Genomic DNA, 25,897 nt, shown 5'->3' with positions numbered 1-25,897 from the left:
CCACCCGCAAGTCCGCAAAGCCGCACAAACATAAAATGATAACAACTGAAAGCTATTATCATTTTAAGTATCTACTTCTCACACTGCTTGAAAGAAGTAGGGTGACTCTCCTCCACCATAGCGTAGGAGCCGCCACTATTTATGGCTATTTATTAGGATTAAGCTCAATATACCTCAACTATACACACAGGGCAGATTTACCAAGGTTTCATGCCGCCCTTGTGCAACGCAATAGGGCACAAGGGTGACACAAAACCTAGTGAGATTTATCAAGTCGCGCAAGGCCACCTACCGTGGCCCTGCATTAGTTAATAATTCTGGAGTAATGAAAAAAGTGCAAATCACTGCCTTGCATTACTCTGTACAAGGGAGGCATTCCATGGGTGAGGTGTGGGTGTTCCCACTCATCCACCAATGGATTTTGGTACATTCCCAGATTTACCGTTCGTGGTAGGCCTGGAAATGCGTCAAAATGCTTCGCCTTCCCAGGTGAGGCATAACAAGGAGAAATATCTTTATTTCTCCTTGTTTTTTCCTCTTTCTACATGTGCTGCATTCTGCAGCACACATAGAAAGGGTAAATTGCCTCTGAAGATTGTTTTTGTGTAGGAAGGTGTCCCTTCCTGCACAAAACCTACAACACAGGCCTCTTGCACTATGACACAAGGGTGCTGCCTGCGTTGGCGCTAGTTAGCCAAAAGTGCATCAGCACCAGGTAAGGACAAGAATGTGCCGCAAAATTTGAAATACGGCGCATTCCTGCACTTTTACGCAGTGCAGTGCAGCGCAGCGCAGCAAGGTGCTTGCTTCATTGCACTGCATGAAAAAATGATAAATATGAGTCACAGTGTCTTATTTCCGCTTCCTGTAGTGACTCATCGATTGGCAATAATAAATCTGATATCCCAGTGAGTGGACAGAAGCAGATATTTGTTTTGCTGTGTATACCAAAACATGTAAGCAGGTTTCCTATTACACTTGAGATAAGAAAAGGCATCAGGCTGTGATAGGTGGAGATTGTTTGATCGAAGGCGTGGCTTTTTCAGAGCATAGACTTTGCAGTAGTACTTAGCAGGCCTGCTTGTGTTCAGTGCACCTATATGCATGCATGCACTGCTAAGACTACTGCTCAAGTAGCAAATTAGGTTAATGCTGGGGAGCATGGGATCCTTTTTATTCAGTGTGAAGTGAAGCTGTGCTCGGCCGCAGGGGTGTGTGTATGGTGCAACCTAACACATCCTCCCTAGGACCTACAATGCCCAATGATAATAATGTTTTTTATTGTAATTATGAGCCAGTGGGTATCTGGGAGAAGTAGGAATGCAGTAGCAGAGGTTATGGCTCTGTGCATTTATTGTTTGTTCTCTGTGTCTGTGGTGTTTGTGTACCCTTTCTGTGCACAAAAAATATGTTTTTCTTATTTGGGGAAGAAAGGGCTGAAACATGATGACAGTTTTTTATTGTGATTTTATGGTGTCGGGCAAGGAGCAGAGGCTTGAGATGAAATCTATTTCCCTTTGTTCTCTGTTTGACCAGCCACCTATAAAGCAAACTTTGCACCTTCTTTTTGTACAAATTTGCAATGAACAGGATAGGCATGAACAGCTATAAAGGATGCATAGCACGCAAAGGCTCTTTGTCACATTTTTTTGATGTAAGCACAATGAAAGGGGTTTATAGGTGCAAGGGGGGAGAGTGGAGTTGGTAGCCAATATTCGCTGTTCAGTGTATGTCAGGCTTATTTGCACACCCAAAGCATTTTTAGGTAGTTTTTAAAAAAATATTTTATTTATTAATTTCCAAAAAAGTGGTACAATACAATACAAAAACAGTACAGCTTGGTAGTGTGCAACCAATCAAATCCAGAGCGGGAACATTTGACATGCACAATCGAACAGACATTTTATATTGTGAGGGCAGCAATTACATTATATACCTGCAATAATATCATCCAACTTTGTATATATCTTCCTTCCGGCGTGACTCCCTTGACATACAGATGAAATATAAACCCCATGTGAAGTGCATTACCGTATACATTTATCATTTTTGACAACATTTATTGTCGTCTTGTATCCCCCCTGCTTCATATATTGTTTTCTAAGGCTCAAACAGACGTTTCCGCATCTCCAGCTTCTCCAGTATTAACAGAGTCAACAACATGTACCCGAAACCATTCAATAAAGGGCTCCCATATCTCCCTAGGCATAGAGGACGGTGGCATGAGTTCCCAGTATGTTCCCAGCTGCGTTTTACCATATGTTGCCTCCCTTAGCCAGTCTCTGAGTGTGGGCATCCTTCTTTTCCCCCAAACAATTGCTAACTGACGTCTGGCAAATAATAAAAGTAGCGCTTGCAACTTGCGTTTTTTAATATGCGTGGTCTTGATGTAGCCTAGTAAACCCACCAGAGGGGAAGGAACCACCCTTAGGTCCAGGATTTGATTAATAGACTCAAAAATACTAGACCAATATGCGCCAATTGTAGGACACTCCCAAGCCATATGGAGGAACGATGCAGCATCCGCTCCGCACCGCCAACAACAATCATTTTCTCTTACTCCCATCTTGTATAGACTAAGAGGCGTTCTATAATAGCGGTGTAAGAATTTAAAATTGATTAGTCTGAGTTTATAGTTAGGGGAGAGCTCAGTCATCTGGGCGCAACAGTATGTCCACTCCTCATCTGTCATGGGGTTGGGCAACTCAGCATCCCATTTAGTACGAGCATACAAGGTCGTCCCAGGGGCATCCATCTGCTTACGTGAGTATAGTCTGGCAATCAATTTACGTGGCGATGGAGTGGTCAATACGTTTTCCAATGCATTTAGGGTAGGTGGTGGGGATGGGAAATCTGTATGCATCTGCCGGCAGACCTCCCTAAGTCTGTGATACAAAAACACCTCTCCGAACGGAGCCCTCTCTCCCTCCTCTGCTGACGAAGGGTCCCTGAATTTCCCACCTGGGTACAGGTCCGCAAAAAATTTAAGTTTCATCGCTTGTGCAATCTTACCACCGAATTTATCGCTGACGTTAGGCAACATAGAATTATGTGCAAGGGGAATCAAGGGAGCATACAATATAGGTATCCCCGCCCGTCTCCGCATGCCCTCCCACACCCATCTGAGCGTTTCGGCCGTGTCAATCCCATCGGTGGGCCGTCTATGTTTCTGAAAGACTGCCTCACGGAGCGGAACAGGCGTCACTGCATCCCCCTTCACAGCCATGTGTGGCTGAAACGGCATCGGATGCACCCAATATTGTAGAAATTGTGCCTGCACACAAAGTGCATATAGTTTCAAGTCAGGGGCGCGTAAACCTCCCATCCTGGTAGGCAGTGACAACAGTTCCCATGATACCCTAGCTTGGCCTCCCGCCAATGAAATAAGAAACAATCTCAAAGTCTTAAAGAAATACTGAGGGAGGATGAGTGGCAAGTTTATGAACAAGTACAAGAACTTAGGCAGAATTACCATTTTGACCAACGCAATTCTACCGGCGAGAGACAACGGGAGTTTGCTCCACAGCGCTACCTTATCCTCCAACCAGTTAATCGTCTTGCCACAGTTCAGGTTCCAGAATTCTTGCATATCCCGGCTAATCCATATGCCTAGATATTTCACCGCATCCTCTTCCCACTTTAGCGGGAATTCCGAGTTGATTGCCTTAGTATTGTCAGTTAGGGGAAATATCACCGACTTGCTCCAATTTATGGATATTCCCGATAGTCCTCCAAATTTGATAAATTCCCTTAGCACCACATCGAGGTTGCGTTCGGGGTTCAGTATGTATAGGGTGATGTCATCAGCATATAGCGATATTAAAAGACTCCGAGCGCTAAAACCTATACCTTTGTCTGTATGGTGTTGACGAATACGTGCGGCTAGTGGTTCCATCGCTATGGCAAAAAGCAGTGGGGATAGTGAGCATCCCAGCCATGTGCCACGTGTGATCGGGAAAGGGTCTGAGATAAAGTTTTTTACACGAACTCTGGCAGTCGGTGCGGAATACAATAATTTTATCCACCTGAGAAACAGTGGTCCGAATCCCAGTTGTTCCAGAATTTTAAACAGGTACGGCCATTCGAGCCAATCGAATGCCTTTGTGGCATCCAGGAACACCACCGCAGCCTGCACGTCGCGGTGGACGTAATGCAGAACCAAAAATACCGTACGAAGGTTATGAGAGGTGAATCTACCAGGGATAAAACCTGATTGGTCAGGTAAAGCAATCATGGGGAGCATAGGCTGCAGTCTATTTGCTATTAGCTTAGCTAATATCTTAACATCAACATTTATAAGAGACAGTGGCCTATAGGAGTCTAGCTCATTCACAGGTTTCCCTGGCTTAAGTAGTGTTATAATAATTGCTTTGCGCATTGAATGAGGCAATATGCACGTTTCATGTGCCTCTCCAAACACTGCTAATAATCTGGGCGCCATCTGACCCAGGGGCTTTGTCTGACGGCCTACTCCTGATTACGTTAGCGACGTCCTCAACGGTAATGGGCATGTGCATATATTCTCTATGACGGTCATTGAACCACGCCAATGCCACGGAGTCTAAAAATTCCTGCATACCTTCTGGGCAGTCTGTTTGAGTTGCAGTGTATAAATTTGCATAGAACGATGAGAATTTATCTAGAATAGCTGGAGAACCTCTAATTGGGGTTCCACACTCATCATTAATTTAGGAAACAAAGCTCTAAGCATGCTGGCAAGCGTGCGCCCTGGTCTATCCCTTTCTCCATATCTACAGTACAGGCCTCCGCTTATTTCCCTAAGAATTTGACTTCCCTTTGTGCTTCCTCCTCGTATTCCAACAACTTGCTTTTCAAATCCGCCAGTAAGGCCGAATCTCCCTCCCATTGAATGCGCAACTCTAGATCTTTTATTTGGGATTCTATGGTTCCCAGCGTGGTTCTAATGACCTTTAGGACCCTTGCTGGTCTAGATATACATTTCCCCCTGATGACCACTTTAAAGGCTTCCCATAACGAGGCCTCTGTGTCCACAGATCCTGTGTTCAATGCAAAGTACTCTGAAATATCATTGCCACCCAGGTATCCCAATAAAACAATGTATCGTCCCTCAGGGTCTGTATAGACTTCACGCTCTCTCCCATCCAGTCCCCGTCTTACCAACACTGCCACCCCCCTTGAATAGTTGGAGTACACTGAGGCATACGATGAACCCCATCTATTATGTCTAAGTTTCACAGAGAAGCGTTTTTGGGTAGTTAGCAAGTTGGGCGTAGAGGAATGGTGTAAGGGGACAATGAAGTCATCTACGAATGTTCTCTGTTTTTTTTCCATACTAAATATATACTTTTTGTTTTTTGTATGATTGGGGCAGAATAAAGATGGGATAAGGGTCTTTGGATGGGAGGTATTGGAATGGGCAGATGTAGTGTTTTAAATATTTGAAAATGAGAGTGAAAGAGTAGGATGAGTGACGCAAGGAGAGTCAGGGAGTAGGTTGGAGCTTAAATACATTATCGTTTTTTCTGTGTGCACCAGGTCCATGCACCAAAACCTATGTTTTTGCTTTTTGTGTTTAGAGATACGCTTTTAAAAAGCTGTTAAACAACCACTTTTGGTATATTTTGGCTTGTTTAGACAGTAAGGCACCATTGTGCGAGTACTAAATTGCAGCTGAGTTCACTCTTAGAAAAACAAAACTTCCATTTGTGAGAGCCCACAACAGCTCTGAGAAGAGGGCAGACTACCTGTGTGGAATAAATCCTATTTAGCCAGCAAAGCACTGAGAGATCTTTAGATTTGTTTGAATATCTAGATCTGGAAGCTCCTTCAAGGACTAAGGGTACTAGCCAAATGCTGACTCCAGAAAGATATGAGGATCTGGTGCTGGTCACTGGAGCCTGCTTGCAATTGGAATTTGTTTCCTGGGACTGGCAAAGTGTGAGTGCTCTGGAGTACATAGACAGACGTCTACCTAGAAGAAACCAGCATGGCAGTCATCATTGGGCATTTGGCTCTCTGGCTTACTGGACGTGGTGAGAGACTTCTTCATTTTGGGAACATATGGACTGGCATCTTTAAAGACTTCACTGAAAGTTGGGGACTTCTTTAACAACAGTGAAGAAGGTCTAGAACTCTACTGAAAGTTGGATAAATTTTCATCTCTGGAGGAGAGGGCACAGTGACACATTTACCCAAAAAATGTAACTCAGCAGGTACCTTTTCCTACTTTGTCTCCTTCAGATCTTTTGACCCGAAGGTTCAATGCAACCAGGGGGCCATGAAACATGAAAAATAGATATCCTATCTTGTGGAGTGTGACCTCCAGAAAATATTTGAAGTCAATAGATAAAGCTTCTGGCTGGGATGAACCACTAGTCCATCCCTGTTTTTTCTCGCTACAAAGAGTTCAGATCCTCCATAAAATGTGACCAGGGTGAGCTGAAAGCCTCTATTCAACCATGCTCCATTGCCGGTCATATTCAGAGAGTGATGAGTCCCTGGGCAACCACACAATATTGCTTTGTTCCGTTCAAATAAATTGGTTTGGGAACTTTTATTTGGTTATTTCTTACCTACATTGTTATTTTGCTACTGCCGTTCATGAACCACATGCACATTTTTAGGATAATAACCTGTTCCAAGTAATCAAGGGAAAGACAGACATTTCTCACAGAAACATTTTAGAAAATTGGTTGTGACGGTGGCCTCTCTTCTCTTTAGTATAACAATTTGATTTTGTTTAGCTGTGCATAATGACAACATAAGTCAGCATGAGATTTATTCTACAGAGCCATCTCTAGTCTTTTTGATGGCATCTTAAACATTCAACGTTTTTGTACGGTAGGTAGTGTCAGTAAAAATATTTGAATTTGAACTAGCATATGTGATATCTTTTGCCAAAGGTGCATTTTATTAAGATAACAATTGCTATTTCTCCTAAGCCACTCAAATTGCATATTTCCTTGAGTGAAGCAGTGATTACACAATGCAACCAACATGTTTTTCCATAGAAGCCTTTTGGACTAGAAAGTTCAGGAGGTAATATAGGTGTCTACAACTCCAGATGACGTAAATGTCTGCCCACTTATGAATAAGCAACAGGTCATTGGCACCAGGCACAGAGGGTGATCCCACCTCCATCGTGCAACAAAAAAGCTGACACTCTCTTTTTGATACAGCCTGAGAGGAGGAATATTCATAGGAAGTGAATCCAGAAACCATGTTAGATTTCAAAATAAGTATGAAATGCAGATCGAGTAAGCATCAAACAAAACCTTTTTGGGAAATACCCCACTCCTAAAATAGGTAGGTGGGCATCTTAGATTAGGGTATAATTTCTGCCTTAAACAATTTTCAGGTGCATCCTTAATCTAATGTAGTGCTCATAGGAAAATGTCAAGCTGTGCCATAATTCTTGCAGCAATTCTAGACAAGGCACTTGAATCTATGGATCAAAAGATGAAAAGCTATTTCCACTTGCACCAGTACCTTCTCTGAATTAAAGAGGCGGCTACATATTGAGACAGAAGTGGTCCTTACATCACTCTAGAATGTGTGCACTCCTGCACTATTTTGATCTCCTGGGAAGTCACTGTAAATCCTCTATAGACTGGTTTTTGAGTTTTCCCTCAGTGAACTTGACACCCATGCATGCCCGTTGAGGAGCTTTCCTGTTACATGAAAATAGACATCACAGCCTAGCTCTGAGGTTAGGGTCTGTGAAGGTGTGTATCTCCTTGAGAGCATAACTACTATGTCCAAAATTTGTGGTACTGACATTGGGGTAAGCTTTATTATTGTGCAGAGATAGCCCTTTTTACCTGTTTTCCTTTAGCAGGAGTTGCCTACTTTACTTGTGTTGTTGTGAGTCCCCTATAAGGCCCACTTAGTATTCCCTTAGGTTAGCATAACTACACATGTAATAGGTAAATGTTGCTTTTCACACGTTAAGCAGTGACACGCTTGTTTATGTGCTACACTGTCATTTTAGAAATATGCTGCACATGTTTGTTATTAAGCTTTTCTGCTGGGACACTGCCTGTACATGGCACAAGGCCAAATAACATTGTGCCCTATTTTTCAATGAGGTCGGACACTAACACCTAAACACGATCTAGATGCTGTTTTTCGAATTGAACAAGTATAGGCTGAGGCTTGCTGCTCTGAAAACAGAGTGAAATGAGGCTTACAGTGAAAAGGTCCTGAGAAGAAAAAGCTGCGTGCCTGAGATGTAGACCAACTGAATATGACTCTCAGGTATGGGGTTTGGCATTAATCCCAGAGATTTGTTGTATAACACCATGCTTTCATAGTAAGGTTAGGCTTAGGCTGATTTGTTATTCACTATGACAGGGCTTTTCATTGCGTACAGTTTCTTAATTGTGCTATTCACATGATTGGCTTGCACATGTCTCCTAATTGCAGCACAGTTTTTTCACGATACAGCACACTAGCTTCAATAAATATTGTAAGCTTTCTTTGTGACTCTTTTTTCTTTTTGTGAACCCGTGTGAGCGAGAGAACGAAAGGTGATGATTTGTTACTGCAACTAATGAGAGAGTTCAGAGTGTTGGGTTCTGGGGTGATAATTAATATGTATCTCTGGAAGGTTAGGAGGGCACATGAAGCACTATGAGTTAGTCTGGATTTGGGCCCATAGGTGCTAATGTGGTATGGTGACTGAATCCTTAGATGCTGACATCTCTTGATCCCAGGCATAGTTCTGTTTCTAAGCAGAATCCTTGCAACATGGTGCCACCAATGTTTGGTCTAGTACTAATTCACGTGTCTCCAGAGTAGTGCTTGTGTGTGTCCACAATACCCTGACACTACTTACCGAAGATGTCCGTGGTGGTCGGGATTAATCCTCCACAGTGTTTTGGAAGCACATCATTTTGTGGGTTTTTCAAGCTCGAATGTTACAAAAGACTAAACACATTATTGTGTTGTACTTTGTTTCCCATGCTGCTATTTAATGGCAGTGCCGCCACCTATTGTGTCCATGCACATGTAACGCAACATGGACTTACTATTTTGAGTACTTTATCTTTGTAGTTGTACTGGACTCCGTTTATCGCTTTGAAGTCCTTTACTCTTGGGTCAATTTTCAAACTGTGGTTGATAATACAAACACCTTTCATACATACATTACACCTCAACATGAGCATACAGACCGTATGCGCTCATGGAAATACCTTTGTCTGATTGGGAACATTGTACCTGGTTCCTACGCGCACTCACACGTCGCTACACCTGTACGCATATAGGTCCCCTCAGTAATGAGGGGGCAACTTGGCCATCCTTAACTGGATACAAACCTTATTCTGATATGCCTAACCAGACTCTTATACAAACACAAGGCTTATGCCTTGGTCTAGTGGCTCTATATCGATGCTTAAATCAATACATTTCGTGCATCTTGTTTGCGCAGCCAGCAAGAATTGGACTGCCACGGCAAGCCCAGATGGCCATAGTTCCAACAACTAGTTATGTAATTGTTCATTCATTTAAGGGCAAAACACCCACTAATTGAGAGGAAATTCTATTTTGGATCACTCAAAAAGTCAACCAAATTAAAGCTGTGTTTCCCCTGATGTGCTTACCCCACAGGATGGTTCCTGCTACAGGAGACTGCCTCACTTGGGGGACAGTGTTCGCCACTGTCTATCTGATCAGTCACAGCACTTCCTCAGTCTAGACAGATGTATTAAAACAAATACAGAATGAACATAGGGCAGCTGCTGCCCTTCATTTGGGTGATAAAACTAATGGTTAACTTTGCGTAGTGTCCGTAATAATTCTATATGACACTAAAGGTGAAGCAGAATCTCTGGCTATACACCAGCGGCCCACATTGGTTGCACAAACTGATCTGGAACGTGACCTGCCTATTATTATTGCTGATATTTACACATCCTTAGGAAGCAATAAGGAACCAGGCCATCCAGATCACCACTTGGCAAGCCTAGTTAAGACAAGGAAGCCAAGCAGACCTGTGAGTTTGTTAAAAAACATGGGATAAATCTAAACAACCTCAGAAAGGTAAACCTCGTGGAGGGTCTCCACCCATGCAATCCTCCGAGAGGCGATACAATTTTCATGATCGCACTAACCCTAAGACTCCAAACAGGTGTGACAGGCGAGAGAGATCTAAATTCATACAAGAAGAGTAAGTGAAACTGAAAAAGGGAGCCCAACGCTCATCTGATGTGAAGCTAAAGAGGGAGGAAAGGCCTTCTCTATATAAAGCCCCTTTCAAAAAACGAAAAAAGAAGATATAACCACTAAATATGCCACAGACACTGTGAACCCTTCTCCTGAACAGGAGTTGTGCAGTGACTCTCCTAGACAGTGCGGCAGAAGTCACCATAGTGCGCCACAATCTCCAGGAGTTTCTGGCAGTAAGAGGAACTGATACCTTTATTACAGTTGAGACCCCTGTCAGGTGGGTAGCCCCTCAGGATAGAATATATGATCTAGACATCCACATTGAGGGTGACATAGAATGTACCATCAAAGTAATAATCTGGGAAAATGTAACCTTTTCTTGTGATATCTTTTTGGCGGAGGTCAACTGGCCCCGCAGTTTGTACAGACATCCCCACAAGGTGAAGATGTAATATTTCCTTATTTTTCTACACTTGTCCCTGAACAGGTTCAGCAAGCTTTTGCAGTTGAATGGGCCCTTGCAGTGGCTCCTGTTATCTATCTCAACCATGTTGGCTGGGATAAGGTCTCTCCTTATCATATTATACCTATAAGTTCCGGCCCGCAAGTGCAACCACAAAGCTCTATAAATACTGGAAGCTAAAGAACCAGTTAGAGATATACTCTCCCAATTGCAGTATTAGGGAGTAATTGAACCCTGTGTCTCTCAAATGAATAATCCCCTTTTTCTGTTCTGAAATCGGATCATACATATTGTATAATCTTAGACTACTGACATTTAAACAGTCATACACGCAGTTTTGTATTATAGAATACAGATAGTAATGCACTTATAAACAATATAGCCCATAGAAAATACAAAACAACCTTAGATATTTACAATAGTTTTTTTAGTCACAATCTAGTGCCTGAAATAGGCCTGGGCCAAAATTCCGTTCCGTTCGCGGAAATTGCGATAGTTTGGCATTTTCGCGTTCCGCGGAAAGCGCGAAAATGTCAAAATTTCCGCATTCCGCAGCTTAGCGATAATTTGTTTCTTGCTCGCGCTGTAAAATAATACATTCTCGCGTGCGCGCGATCGCCTTACCTGAATCCCCGCATTCGCCGACAAGTTTTCCCAATCCGGTCGCGTTCTCCATGAGATGTTGGATTGTTGGTAGCCATTTGCGCTGTCTCGCGACATGCCCACAGTAACGTCATGCGTCGCGCGATCACGTCTTTCTTCTCGCGATCATGCACCGCGAGACAAGTGAAAACAAGATGGCCGCGCCCGCGAGCAACTGCATGGGTAAGTTGGCGAGCCGCGACCACGCAGAAAATACCACGAACGGGCGGGAAAAAAAACGTCCGCATCTTCGCGATATTTCCGCGTGTTTGCCGAGATTATTAACATTTTCGCGATAATTTGCGAAAGTGAATTTCGCAAATTCCGCCCACCCCTAGCCTGAAAGCAGAGATTGAACAGCCTTTCCAACATTTGGCTTTCAAATGAGTTATGCAAGACTCCCAATGGGCTATAAGAATAGCTCTAGACATTTTGCTGTGCGCATAGTGTCAATTCTATACCATATTGACCCAGATGCATTGTCCTATGATGATAATATCTACCTTATGGACGATGACTTGAAGCCACATTTGACCAGAGTAGATCGCATTATATGGGATTTGCTGCACTAGGCTACAGGTTCAACTTTTAGAAATCTGATATAGCTTTTCTAAGTTCCATTTTCCAGGAAATGAACTTACACATGAAGGGAAGATTCTTGCACCTCATTTTCTGTAGAAGTGTGCACAATTGTAACATCCAAATACATTAAAAAATGACAATACTTATTAATTCATCCTTATTTTTCCACTTCACTTCAGAACACACTGACACACTCAGATCATTACAATCTGACTTACTTGCCACGTGTCACTTACTTACAAGTGTAAATACCATAAACCTAGTCATCCGGATTTTATGGGGTGCAACTGGATTTACTTATATCACTTTTAATAAAGGTGAAACAGTGCAGACGGCATATAAATTGCATTTAAATTCCAGTGCTGAAATGTGTTTTGCTTCCACTGAGAAAATAATGACTGCAGTGCAGATGACTATCCTTAAAGAACGAACCAATTAAGCAAGGGGGACCCCTAGAAAGGATGGAGGGCGGGAAAGGCGGGGTATGGAGATCAATGTAAATCCAGAGAAGGAAACCACCCTCTTAGATATATAAAAGGGCCTAAAACATAGGTCCCTGAATCAGGAAACACTAAACTGGAGCTGAAGGCACAATATAATTATGACAAAGTATCAAACAAGGTTACTAGATAGAAAAATATAAATTTCTTGTTTATTGTGCTTTTTTTATATATACAAAACAACATCGATTTTTTCAGATTCTTTTTGTAAATTTTTACACATCAATATATAAGTATAATGAAACAGATATAAATAACAATACATAGTATTGACATAAACAAATAGCAACATGTCCCACACAACACTCAACACGTGCATACAAACATTCATTCATTCAAAGTTCCACTAGCACATAGCAGTCAAGATGAAACAACTTCAGCAATGTAGTAATCGTATGGGTGGTTGACGCATGTATCATCCAGATGGAGAGCATACGGTAATATGGAGTGAAAAATGCCGAAAGTTCAGGCGCCAACGCGCGTTTCGGTATTGGACCCGAGCTAGGGTCCCACCTTCATCAAGGCGCGGACTGATAGGTAGTGGGGGACATAGGCTATACCTAAGATTAATCAAAAAAACATATAAGAACAATATGAACGCAAACAGTAATACATATTATACATTAGATCTGATATACGATCATGGAATGATACATCTGTCCATACGGATCAGCTCCAGTAGTGCAAACAAGGGTGATGTCTATACCATCATCTATATATATGGTCCACAAGGTACCAATAGAGAACAAGTGTGAAAGAGCACCTCCAGAATAAAAATTAGTCAGGGCAAAGAACTATTGACTAAGTCTGCTATAGAACAAGATCAGAGGTGTATGCAGTGAATTGAGTCTGAACAAGATAGAGAAATAGAAAATAGAAAAGCCATTATACCATAAGTGTGGCCACCGTGTTCGGAAACAGAAACCTTAGGTGATTATATATGCAGATACACGTATTGGGGAAATCTCAATAATCTTACGTATCCTTAAAGAACGGCCATTTGCACAAGGGAAACACATTATTGTCATCACTCATCTGCAAGCCATGGAGGCTGTCGCAAAAGCAAGTGTTCCTAAAGCTAAAGCCCTGCATCCTAGATGGATACAGTGGGCAACATCCTTCACAGCTGGTGAAGTAAACTTCATCTTCAATCCGTCTTTAAAGACACAAGAATTCCTCCAGTATGAGCATGTCTACTTCATGCCCACTTCTGTCCTACAGCTTGAACAGTATAAAACATTGTTTACACTGATGGTTCAGCCCAACCTGCTGTAGGTTCTAAATAAAATATTCAGCGGCATGTGCCACTGTTGTTGGAGTGATGTTGGATGGGAACTTCCAAATACAAAAAACTTGCACACAGTCCCTAGGGAACTGCACTGTGCATTTGGCTGAACTAAAGGCTTTGTTGCTTGCATTAGAACATACGGAACCTGAATTCTCCACACTTATTGTGTGTGATTCGTATTACTGTGTTTAGTCCTTTAGTGAAAATTTACATTACTGGCAGCAGAATGGATTCAAAGTTTCTAAAGGCAACACAATCAAGCATAAAACGCTTTGGATTAAAGGGGCAGACCTAATAGACAGGTTGTCACAGGCTCATGTTATACATACGTGGAGTCATCAGCGTTTGGGAGTAGAAGCTGTAGGGAATTCTCTGGTGCATGAAGCTTCTTAGTCTGCAGTTGTGACTGCTACTGTTGCAGCAATTACTCATTCTAAAACTAGGATATATAGCGATATTGTGGCTGCTGTTAATGCAAATAAAGACAGCACACCTTTACTTAAAGGCATTCCTTTTAAATATACCTATCAATTGAGCGAACAGAACATTACCTTTGTAACTCTTCTAGGGATTGGCGATCACTTGATACCCAACCAAGACCAAATCTGTACATGGTGGTGTGGCGGCCACTATTTTACTGCTACAGCAACGTTGTTGGAGGCACGGTTTATACAAACAGGCTAAAACATATGTCCTGTGTTGTGACATTTGTAAACAAATTAAGGCTTCAAATGTGGCTCGGCCATCCCAGACATGCCTGTTAATTTATATTAAGCCTTTCGGTTGTGTTTAACTGGGTCATTGTGGTCCACTAATTTTGAATACTGTGTTTACATTTATTTTAGTTGTAGTTAAATCTTGCTCCAGTTTACTTTGGGGTTTTTTCCACAGCGCTCAGCTGAAGCTCAAACTGTTATTAAAGACATGCAAGTCTTTATTGGTGTTAGACAAGATTATTAGTAGTGATAGGTAGTGACTTACCACTAATAATAAGGCCACAAACACAATAAAAGTTGGCATCTCAATAAATTAATTCCTTGCTCAACCCTTGGTAGCTGGCTACAAGCAGGCAAGCTTAACTTAGCAGACATGTGTGTAAAGCATTTAAAAACACCAACACATTAAATAGGTTAGACACAACACACAATACAATTACAACTCCAATTTATAAAAATATAATATATATTTTAACCCCTTCGCCGCGGCAGGAATTCCGCCGCGGCGCTGGGGGGGTTTGGGGGCAGGTGCGGTGGCGCTTTGCTCATGACGGAACCACTCCGTCACGAGTCACGGTTGAGCTGTGCTCATGACGGAGTGGTTCCGTCACGTCTCCGCCCACTGAGCTAATCGCCCGCACAGGCGGGGAATTAGCGCCGCGTGGGCGGAGCGGCCGCCAACGGCCACAGCATGACGGAACCACTCCATCATGAGCACAGCGCAACCGTGGCTCATGACGGAGTGGTTCCGTCATGAGCGGGGAAGGGGTTAATGAGAAAATAGACACCAAAATGACAAAAATCCAATGTATAGAGATAGGATTTTTTAAACAATAAACACTTTCTAGTGTTTAAAAACATATACCGCTACTTTGGGACATATGGTTGCACTTGACCAGGACAAAGTCAATGTTTGAGGCCAACCGTCATGGAGCCCTGGTCAGATGCACTAAGCAGGAGGCCTCAGTCAAAATTTTACCTCAACACTTAGTCGTTTTTCTGGAGCTTTTCCCTCAACATTGGACAAGGCACTTTATCAAGCCAGATTCAGTGCTGGTTCATGGCTTGACTTTCTGCAAGGCCCCCGTCAAAACCTGAAAGTGTGGAGTTCCACAACTTTCAGTGGGACAAACCTGAAATCCAGGCCAGGTCATGGTTGAAAGTAGCCGGCTTGACTCTTGAAGTCGAATCAGTCAATTTATGGAGCTTTTTCCAAAAGTTGCTCCAAACCTCTCCAGACTTCTGGAACTTCTTCTTGAGGGTTAAAAATTTCCAAAACACAAATCCAAGGTTCTGGGATCTCCTAGATGGTCTTTGGGATGTCTGGACTGCAAATCCCACAATGCACCTAGCCAAATCCTTAAAGGTTCACTGGAGGCACTCCAGGATTGGGACTGTAGGTGGAGATGATGCAGGTGGGATCTGTTAACCTGTAGCTTGCAGGAAGTCGACTCCTTAGACTTTCAGAGCTAGGGAAAGTCCTAGTGTTGCTGAGTCCCAAGGTGTGCAGCAGGTGCTGTCCTGGTGAGTGCAGTCCTCTTGGTGCAGGCCAAGTAATCAGCAGGGCAGTCCTTCTTCTTCTTGTCTCTTTAGGCAGCAGATCTGAGGAGCTGTGAAGATCTTCCATACTTATCCAGTGTTCCTGGGTGTCAAGCATGGGGGCACCCCTGAACAATGGGATTCAGGTTGCCACCCAGGTGTATGACCACTTTCTCCAAAGTGCACCATATTCTTGTCCCAGAGAGCACCATTCTCCCAAAATCCAGCATGGAGAAAGTGTCTCCAGAGGAGCTGGATCAGGCTAACCCAACCGATTGGTGTGGCTAACTTTCCTAAACACTCCCTTTCCAACCCTTTCCCTAATCTAATTTCAGGGGCTCCGGTGGGGGTAGCAAGATATGGGGGTCAGCCTGTGCTATCCTATAGTGTCATTCTCTCTTTGAAAACCAGTTTGGCTACCCCTCAGTCCCTTCCTGGCAGCTGCTCTGCAGCTTGTACTTCTCCACCCACAGGAAACCCTTATCCTCTCTAGCAGGGCTTTTCACACTCCATTAGAGCAGCTCTGGCTCAGCCTGGGAAAGGCTGGCCAATTAGGAGAGAGCAGCTGAAAGGCTGGATTTTGGCTCAAAGAAAAGAAAGTTTCATAACCTCTTTTCTGTCATATTGATTAAAAATCTAATAGTGGTAAGTTGTTCGTTGTATTCATTTGATACTTTGAAGTATATTTTACAAGGTTCCTACCGATATTTATGCTCCCCCCAAACATCCATGCAATGTGTGACAAGCACCACATGGTGCCTGGCACACAGTGCATGGATGTTTAAAAACATCCCTTTTCTCCTGCGGCTTGTGCTGCAGCCCTTTTCCAGACCACAGCACAAACCGCAATACAAAAAGGGATGTTTTCGACCGCCTACATGGCGGTCACTTCATAATCTGGCAGGTGGGACCTGTGGGGATGGGTGCTGGACGCTCATTTGACCGCCATCGTAATGAGGTCCTCCATACCTGGGAGTGGTTAAAATGAAAGTCTTGAATGCTCCAAATGTTCCCTCTATTGCCCGCTTTGAACATTTGCAAAATATGACAAATTACACTGAAGAACAACTGAATAGTATGTTGCAGAATGGTACCTTTCATTCCACACTTTCAAATCCTCATGGCTTGTTATTGTGGCTAGTAGATGTAAAAGGTTGTCATGCTTGTTTTCTGAATTCCACTCCGGGGTTTAAAGCAATGCAGCCCCAAGCCCCGCTGTTCTCACTTCTAGCATTAGGGGATTGTCACCACCTATTCGGTGGGGAAGATGTGTCAACAATGGTTGGAGCATTACACGCTGTTTGCAGTTAAACAACATCTTTCTCTCATGTATGAAGATATGTATTTGTCTGATTTTTTTTATTAAGCCGTAAGTCCCCACGTTCTAAAAGATTTATTTATGCTACGTACAATGAAATTTAAAAATTGTCACAAATGGAAGCTACTGCACATGTAAGACTAATTGATCAAGATAATTTGGATAAAGTTCTTGCTGTTGTTGAAAACGGTATTAATACACTGTCTTCTTGCATTTATAATTTGAATAACATCTGTTATTGATATCATGCAAAGTGTCATGTCGACATTGTATCATGGTAGATCTATTATGCAGTTCTGCTGGACACTCCAAATCCTCAAAAATGGGTGCGTACTCTGGCGTTACTTAAATTTCAATCACCTGTTTTTGCCATTTAATTTGGGACGCAAACAACAATTATGGTGAAAAAGGATGCCACATCCACAATGTTGCACTTTGACAAGTTAGAACAGCTCCCATTTGCAATAGCTGAAACACCTTCTGCTGTTAATACACAACCTAATATCACTGCCAATATCAATATTTCAATTAACAGCTTGCATCAAACATTTCCCAGTCAGTAGATATTAACCCTAGGAGGCAGATTCATTCATGAATTAGGGTCACTCCCATTTTCGTATTTTTGTGACTACAAGGAATTCTTCCTTACTGGGATAGAATCTGTGCGACATTCACTCATTTGCAAATGTGTGACCATTCACTGGGCATTTAATGGATCAAAAGCGAATTTGGCCTCCCATCTCAAAGGAATACCAGCCCCCCCCAATACTGCCACTTCTCACAGTCCTCTCAAATGGAAGGTATTTAATGCTAAGCAATCAGGACTGTTGCAGAATGTGAGCTGTGATCCCCTACATTTTATCAGTTTCCTAGCTCGTCACCTGTTGTAATAATGTCCTATTCCCCCGCACAGCAAGGGGTCATGGATGGCTCATTGTGGCCTTCAATTCCAATTTTTCAGGCAAATTTCAACAAGCTAAGCAAACTCAAAGCACTATTGGTTCAGAAAGAAGTAGCACTAACATCTACTCGAGAAACTTTTGAATTAGAAGTTGCAAGGACATCCTGTGAGATGCAGTCCTTGTTGAGCACAAACCTCCCATTACACATTGGCAAATTAGTTCATTGTATTTTTAATGCATCTAATACTGCTGGCCTTGTTGGCTCTGGCTTGGTCAGTTTATTGGAAACCATCTTTGGATTAATACTGACTTTTGCTAATTTCCTTTTCTCCAGTGTGTTTGGGGGTTGCCCCAAAGCTGTTATTCCTCATTTTCTGCATTTAATTGTAATGTTTTCCTCTGCAATGGATGTTTCTGCTTTCTACTGGACCTACCACCACTCCACCTGTGCTGTGAGTGCATTCTTTGGAATCTACATGCTCCAGGAACTGGACCTTGATTGGTCATTGCCATTCCAACCTTACTGGTTTCCCTGCATGCAAATGGTGTTTCACTGCCTCTGGTGCCCCTTAGAAAGGGCACTGAAAATTTGCCTGTATCTGCCGATGCCGGCTCCCGTGGACATAAAGTATATTAGCGACCCATTTTCAAAGTTGTCCCTTGGGCCTGTGGCTCTTTCAGAATACAAGCTATGAGACATTCCTTCTGGAGGAAACGAGTGCGATAGCACATTGAATGCTAAATACTGGCTCTAATTACATGGGTGCAGTTTACCTGGCTAAGTTCTCAGCATCGGCTGAGGAGCATGTCTGTTCTCTGGAACTTGTTAACCGGGCTGTAGTGAAATCATTGTCTGTGGAGATGGAATCCGTTCTGGATTCACTCGCATATGAATTTGTGAGTAACATCATGGATACCTTCAACATGCCATATAATCAAAAAATTTCCAAAATTAACATTAAACTTTTTCCTCAATTACTTGCAATGCTATGATTCTCAGCAGAGCTTTGAATTTGCTTATTTTGAGCCTTGCACCTTTTATTATTTAGTTTGTCGTTGTATTACTGCCCTGACCAAAGTGGAGGTGTCATTAGTCCCCTATAAGGCCCACTGTAGTTTAGCATAGCTACACACGTAATAGGCTGCTTTTGCACACAATAAGCAGTAACATCCTTGTGTTTGCGCCACACTGTTATTTTCAAAATACGCTGCATGTTTTGTTATTTAGCTTTTCTGCTGTAACGCTGTCTGTACATCACTCAAGGCCAAGCAACATGTACCCTGTTTTTCTCTGTGGTCAGGTACTAACACTTAGACATAATAGGAAGATCGAGCTGCTGTTTTTCGAATAGAACAAGTCTTATCATATAACCCGAGGCATGTTGATCTAAAAACAGAGCATAATGAGTCTTACAGAGACGAATGCGCTGCATGTTTGGGATGCAGACCCACTGTTTACAACTCTCAAGTAAGCCGTCTGGCACTAATCCCATAGATCTTTAGTAGAACATTGTACTTTCATAGTAAGGGTAGGCTTAGGCTGATTTGTCATTCACTATGAGAGGGCTTTCCATTGTCTACAGTTTATTAATTTTGCTAATCACATTATTTACATATATATGTCCCCTAATTGCAGCACATTTTCTTCATGATATAGCACGCTAGTTTCAATAAATATTGTAAGCATTTTTCGTGACTCTTTCCTTCTATTTTTGACGTGTGTGAGTGAGAGAAGGTAAGGTGATGACCTGTTACCGCGACTCCTGAGAGAATTCACAGTGACGTGTTCTGGGGTGCTAATTTATCTGTCTCTGGAAGGTTGGCAGGGCAGATAAAGCACTATGAGTTCATCTGGATTTGGGCCCATAGGTATTTATGTGGTATGGCGACTGAATCCCTACATGCTGATGTCCCTTGATCCCAGGCATAGTTCTGTTTCTAAGCAGAATCCCAGCAACAGTGTGAAAGGTCAATCAATCTCCATTAATCAGGTCTTTAGCTTTCGCATGAGGAGTCTATGTGTGGAAGCTAAAACTAAATCTAAAGTTTCTACATATCATAACCATGTTTTTTCACTCCTAATGGAGACCCCTAGACCAAGCCAACAAGGATTGCAATGTTTAGAACATCCTGAAAAAAAGCTTATTAGTTTGGCCTCATACTCCTATTTCTCAGGAGACCTGCAGTTCAATCGATGAATCCAGCCAGTTGAGTCAGTGTGTGCATTTTGTGTATAAACTGACAGACAATTTAGAAAAGCAGCAATGTGGAAAAACATATTTTTAACATACTGTTTCCTTGGGACAAACAGAAGAAATATTTGACAATTATTTTCACATGGGTATCTTCTAGATTGTAAAATGCACCTTCATATCACTGAAGAACATACTTTGTTTTTACACCTGGTCACCCGATATAAAGTCAAAAGAGGCGTATTGTCGTTAGATGGTTGGACCCTTCTGATACTGGACTGATGGCAGAAACTACTGGAATGGGTGAGAGCAGAGGAAGTGCATATGTGAAAGAGGCTGGCAGATTACTTGATCTCGTGGGTAGCTATGATACAGGCCCAACTGATCCTACTGATACCAGACAATAACATATCCTTAGTGACACAAGGAAGGTGATCTGTCCATATGATGTCATGGCCTGGAGCCTGATACAGGTGGGGGACTGATGGAGTGTGACAGCCTGAGGAAGAAATGAAGGAAGACGTAGGTAGCCCAAAGGCTACACTGACTGGACTGAGAGATGGAAGCACAGGGGTGGGGAGGATTAGGTATAAAGAACTGCTGTTATGTTTTAACAAGGTCTGAACTCGACAGACACAGTTTATCTCAAAAGGTATGTTATACTGCACTGATCTTTCTGCTATTGTAAATGTAATCCACACTTTACCAGTCGATATATGATCCTGAATGTCATACTTTCCACTGTATTTGGAGAACTGCTTCTGATGCCATTGTTATTTACTCTCAATGGAAACCCATAGGTCAGGTCAATAATCCATCTTTGATGTTATTGTAGTTTTCTGCACAACTAGAGAGTAAACTGGAAACGTAGCTCAGCAGTAGGAGCTCAGGTCTAGTGTCAAGTACTCTATGTTAAATAGTTAATGACTCAAACCGTGGAATTAGTGTGCTATTGATGTGTGCTTAATTATACAAACTCTATAGAAAGCTACTTATATATAAATATTAGTTTTTCTTTTGCAAAACATAGGAGCTCTTTGAATGATACATTTCTGCACTTGTGTCCCAAAAGCCCAAATAGTGCCCCTCTCCTCTCACTTTCTCTCCTACGGCCAATGTAGGTGCAAGCATTGTCTTCATTTAGTTACTTAAAAATTGATTGTTTTGCAGAGTACAAGTGTGGTGTATGGGGTTACATGTCCGATTTGCTAGGAGTGAAGGTTGAATCTCAATTGTCTCTGCTATACAAATTTTGGGAGTGCTCGAGAAAGTGCAAAACAGCACTTATCAAGCAAAATCAAATGGTTCAATTTCTCTCTTTTTAGAGGAAAACATTATTAATGTAAGGTCTCTGCTTCTCTGTTCCCGCATCAGTCCCATGCATTATGCATTCATATTGAATAATGATGCACCCTCATAGACTGAACAGTCTTCTATTAGGTGCATGATAGATGTTATATTCTACTGCATTACAATCTTATCTGAGCAAGAGATTTCAGCCATATACTAAAGTGGAAAAGAACACATACATTAACAAAATGAGGTCCGATTTTCACTGATTTAAAAGTTTGAGCAGCTTATTGATTATTAAGGTTTAGTAGACATCAAAAGGTATGGACTAGGCCTGGGCGGTGACCTCCGCTCCCTTAGCGGAGTTTGCAGAGTTTTCTGACCTCCGTACGTCACGGAGCTTGCAGAGTGCAGAAAACTCAGCTTCGCATAGTGTGGCAGAGTTTTTCCCTGCTCGTGATCGCGAACGGTAAGTTTGCGAGCGCAAGCTGCCACTCGGGTAGAATTTCTACACCAAGCGGCAGGAAGACCAGCGTGAACGGCAGTTTGCACTGCACTCTGCCACTTGCAGGAACTCCACTGAGTTCCGCGTAGCAAAACTCCGCGAACTATGCCCAACCCTGGTATGGTCAAGCAGCTACTAGAGAATTTTGGTGCTACTTTTAAAATTCACTGATTTGTTTAAAAAATTACTGGCATGGGTGAAGAACTAACAGTGAATTGCCCGTACATATTTCCACTTACCACTTTAAACTTGGTAAAGATACACCTCCCTGGAGATTAGGTACTGTGTATTCTAGACTAAATTGCTGCAGAAAACTTTAACCTTTGACAAGGAGGAGAAATAAATGGTAGGATCTCTTACTGAGGCTGATCAATTTAAAAAACAGAGTAGACTTACTCTGTCCAATTAAGCTGGAGAAGGGTGACAGTGTCAACAGAGAAGTAGAACATTAGGTCAAGCAAGAGGTCAAACTGCACTAAAGGCCTAAAGTAGAGATATATGGATAATATGCATCAGTTAGGAACCATGGTATGCTTCTAGGGAGATGGGAAGGAAAATGAAAGCAGAGTAAGACACGTCAGGAATGATTTTTTAGAAAGGACCCAATACATGCCAGTGCCAAGTCACTGCAAGGTAGTGCAATGAAATTACCTGATGGCAGTGTAAACCCCTACAGAGAGATCAGGAAGAATCATGGACATAACACTGTCATCATGGACCACCCAGCAGAGATCAATGAAAAGAGGCACCAGACACAATTTGATCCCCAAAAGGATAAAAACTGGCCAGCTTAAGATTGAAGAAACCAGGTAGTTCAACAAAACACCAACTCTTCACAGACACCATTTGGAGAAATAGTTTAAAACTTGCTAAATGCAAAGAGTATTCAGATACAAATGTACCTTTATATTTGTTTTCTTTATATTATAATTGCATTTATTATTTGTTGTAATCTGTTTACTGACTATTTCTTTTTTACGTTACAAGGATAACTCAAATAACATAGTAAAGCAGACACCGATAAGCATAGTGTCATACAATCATTGGAGGGTATGCTGTCATACAACTTGCATCAATGACATAACTGGGCAGCAATAGTAGATATGTTCAAAGGAGCCAGTTAAAGGAAGGCGGACACTAAATGCCAGCCCTACATTATGATACCTGTCTAGAAGGTACGTCCATGCATATATGGTAGAAAAACAATACTTAAACCCTGTAAGTGGAAGAGGCGGGACTACATGTTAGAAGCTTACAATCTTGGTAACAGATTAATTCAATATAAGTAGTAATATAGCAATAACAACTCTAAACCAATAACATAAGAAACCATATGACTTGGAGCATGCCCCCCACATGGTTCCCTTACCAAACACAGTCAACAGAAATTCTAATGCCACTGCCGGTAGGTATCCACAACTCCACAACCACAGCTTACTGGAGATGTGTGTGAGTACAGGGCTTTCAGATTTGAAGAGATGGTCAAACAACAGATAGCAACAGTGGGCTCTATGCCTAGATCTTACTACAAGGTGTACCTTTATACTTTTTAATGGCTCCTCCTGTTCAGTTTTTTGTAAAGTTGACAAGTCTTTGCAGGCATATTCACCACTGTCACTTTTGATTGTCTTTATACGTTCTGGTTTTCTGAATTTGTGTTTCTGGGAAAAAAACGAAACATTTACCCATTTACAAATGTAAACATTTATACATGATACCCCCTGGAAATACGTTTGACTCAATTGCACAAACAATAGCTAACTCCACTCTCTGTTACAGCAAAAATATATTTCCACCATACATCATATCTTGAAATGGAAGCTACTGTAAAGAGTTGTGGGGATGGTAGTATAATTTCTAATGATGTATACCACACCTTTTCAAGTTATGACTCTGCACTAAAAAAACATAGATTATAATGTTCATCAAAAATAAGAAAGCTATGTAGGTAGGATTATCTTTTCAATGAAAGAATAGTTTCTACGAACATTACATTTTTGAACAATGTGTGAGCCGTGGTCAAGTAGCAGCCACAACTCCTTACAGGATCAACCACAAAAGTCACTATATTAACTTGTGCTTGGCCCTGGATAGCTTGGTAGAAAGCAGTCAGGCCTATCTTAGAGGCAATGTGTAAAGTATTTATGCATCACAAAAAGTAATAAAGGGAAAACGCAACACAAGGAAAATCCCAAACCAGTTTAGAAAAGTTGAGTAAAAGTTATTTGTAGGGGTGGGTGGAACTTTGTAGAGTTACATAAAAACTCAGCGAGACTCCGCAGAGTTCTGCAAGCGGGAGAGAATCGGTATGTTTCCCTATTCACACTGATTTTCAGCACTTGAAGCTTCTTCCACACTACAAAATCCAAGCGGACAGCACCACTCGGCATGCCAGAGGGTGCTGCTTTTTTGGTGCTACTTAAGTAGATTTTGTAGTCAAGTGGCAGCTTTCTCAACGTGAACGGTTGTGATCGTGCGCATTAGGAAAATCTCGCTGAGTATCATTTGAGGGCTTAAAGATCATGCTAGGGGTTGCCAATTCTTGCTCGTGCTCGGCAACTTCATGTTGGTGACCCATGCATGAGATAAACCTCCACCAGGAGGTGGTTGGTGGAGTTTTGCCAGAACTCCACATTACAAGCATAACGTGAAGTGGGCAAAGCTCCACTAACTCTGCTGGTGGAGTCGAACTTATTGCCCACCCCAAGTTATTTGACACCAAAATGGCAAAAATCAAATCACTAGAGCTAGAGGTATAAATCTTTTAAGTTTTAAGTGAAAACTAGGCCTAAAAGATTAAAGCATCATCCACTGAAATTTAGTAACGTGCGATCAGCCAAAATGTAAAGTTAAGGCTGACCGGAATGGATCTTGGTTCGGATTCCAGAAGTAGATTGGGCCCATCCAGTGCTTACCTTCGGAATTTGAAAAATTCCTGAGGAAAAATGCCTGAGAAGATAAAGTTCAGCGTTAAAGATTTCTTCATTTGGACTTAGTCACCGAAATGTAAGTCGAAAATCTCTAGGGCTGTAGCCGAAAGCAGTTCCACGAGGTCAGATACTCTTTTGGTGAAGGAAAGCTGAAATGGATTTGTTGCTGCAGAGAAGAACATAGTGGGAGAAACCACAAAGTCAAACTGACGAGCGATGAACCTCGGGCGGATAGGCAAGCAGGTTGGTCCTGGTCTCCTGGTTCTCAGAGCACTTTTTGGCCTAATTTCTGTCAAAGTCCTCAGCTTTGGAAATTGTCCAGGACTAGTGGGACACCTCTTGGGGGTTCGTGACTCACTCAGGCTGGGTTTAGGTGGGGGTACAAGATGGTGGGAGCCTGCTATGTCCCTGTGGCTTGCAGCAGAAGGCCAGCAAACTAGCCCTTGGAGTCACTTCTGACAGTCCTGGGTTCAGGTGTAGACGTAAGGCTGAACAGCAGGGCTGGCCTCTGAGAGTTCAAAGCAGACTCCAGGTGGCAAAGTAGTCCTTCCAGGTATAGCAGCAGTCTGGCAGAGTGCACATCAGGTCACAGCAGCAGCAAGTTCTCTGACAGCCCTTACACAGGTCCTGTAGTGAATTGAAGAGTGGGTCTGAAGGCCTAATTTTTCAACCCTAATGTCCCTCTTCTGGAAGGTGGGAAAAGCTCTAGAAAGGTTCTTTGAAGTGCATGGAGTTTCCAGACTCCCCTGGGCCCAAGCTGGCTACAGTGATGATACAGGGTATGTGTGAAGGCAGATTACAGGCTATTCAGATGTAAGTGGGGCTGTGCTCAGTCCCACCCCCATCCTGCCAGAAGATGGCCCATTCAGGCACACCTAATC

The 25,897-nt window shown here is 42.4% G+C and overlaps 1 protein-coding gene across 2 annotated transcripts in view; it reads right to left on the bottom strand.

The window, feature by feature from the left end:
* The window catches only part of LOC146810887 (uncharacterized), an 898,367-nt gene that overhangs the window by 705,513 nt on the left and 166,957 nt on the right, over positions 1–25,897 (bottom strand). For both annotated transcript variants that reach the window (XM_085617928.1, XM_085617929.1), the window contains exon 5: positions 23,625–23,747. In XM_085617928.1, the coding sequence (XP_085474054.1) occupies positions 23,625–23,747 (123 nt within the window). The remainder of the gene's footprint in view (positions 1–23,624; positions 23,748–25,897) is intronic.

Source organism: Triturus cristatus, chromosome 7 (assembly GCF_964204655.1).
Source record: "Triturus cristatus chromosome 7, aTriCri1.1, whole genome shotgun sequence".
Classification (NCBI taxonomy): domain Eukaryota; kingdom Metazoa; phylum Chordata; class Amphibia; order Caudata; family Salamandridae; genus Triturus; species Triturus cristatus.
This window is presented reverse-complemented; position numbering and strand designations above follow the sequence as displayed.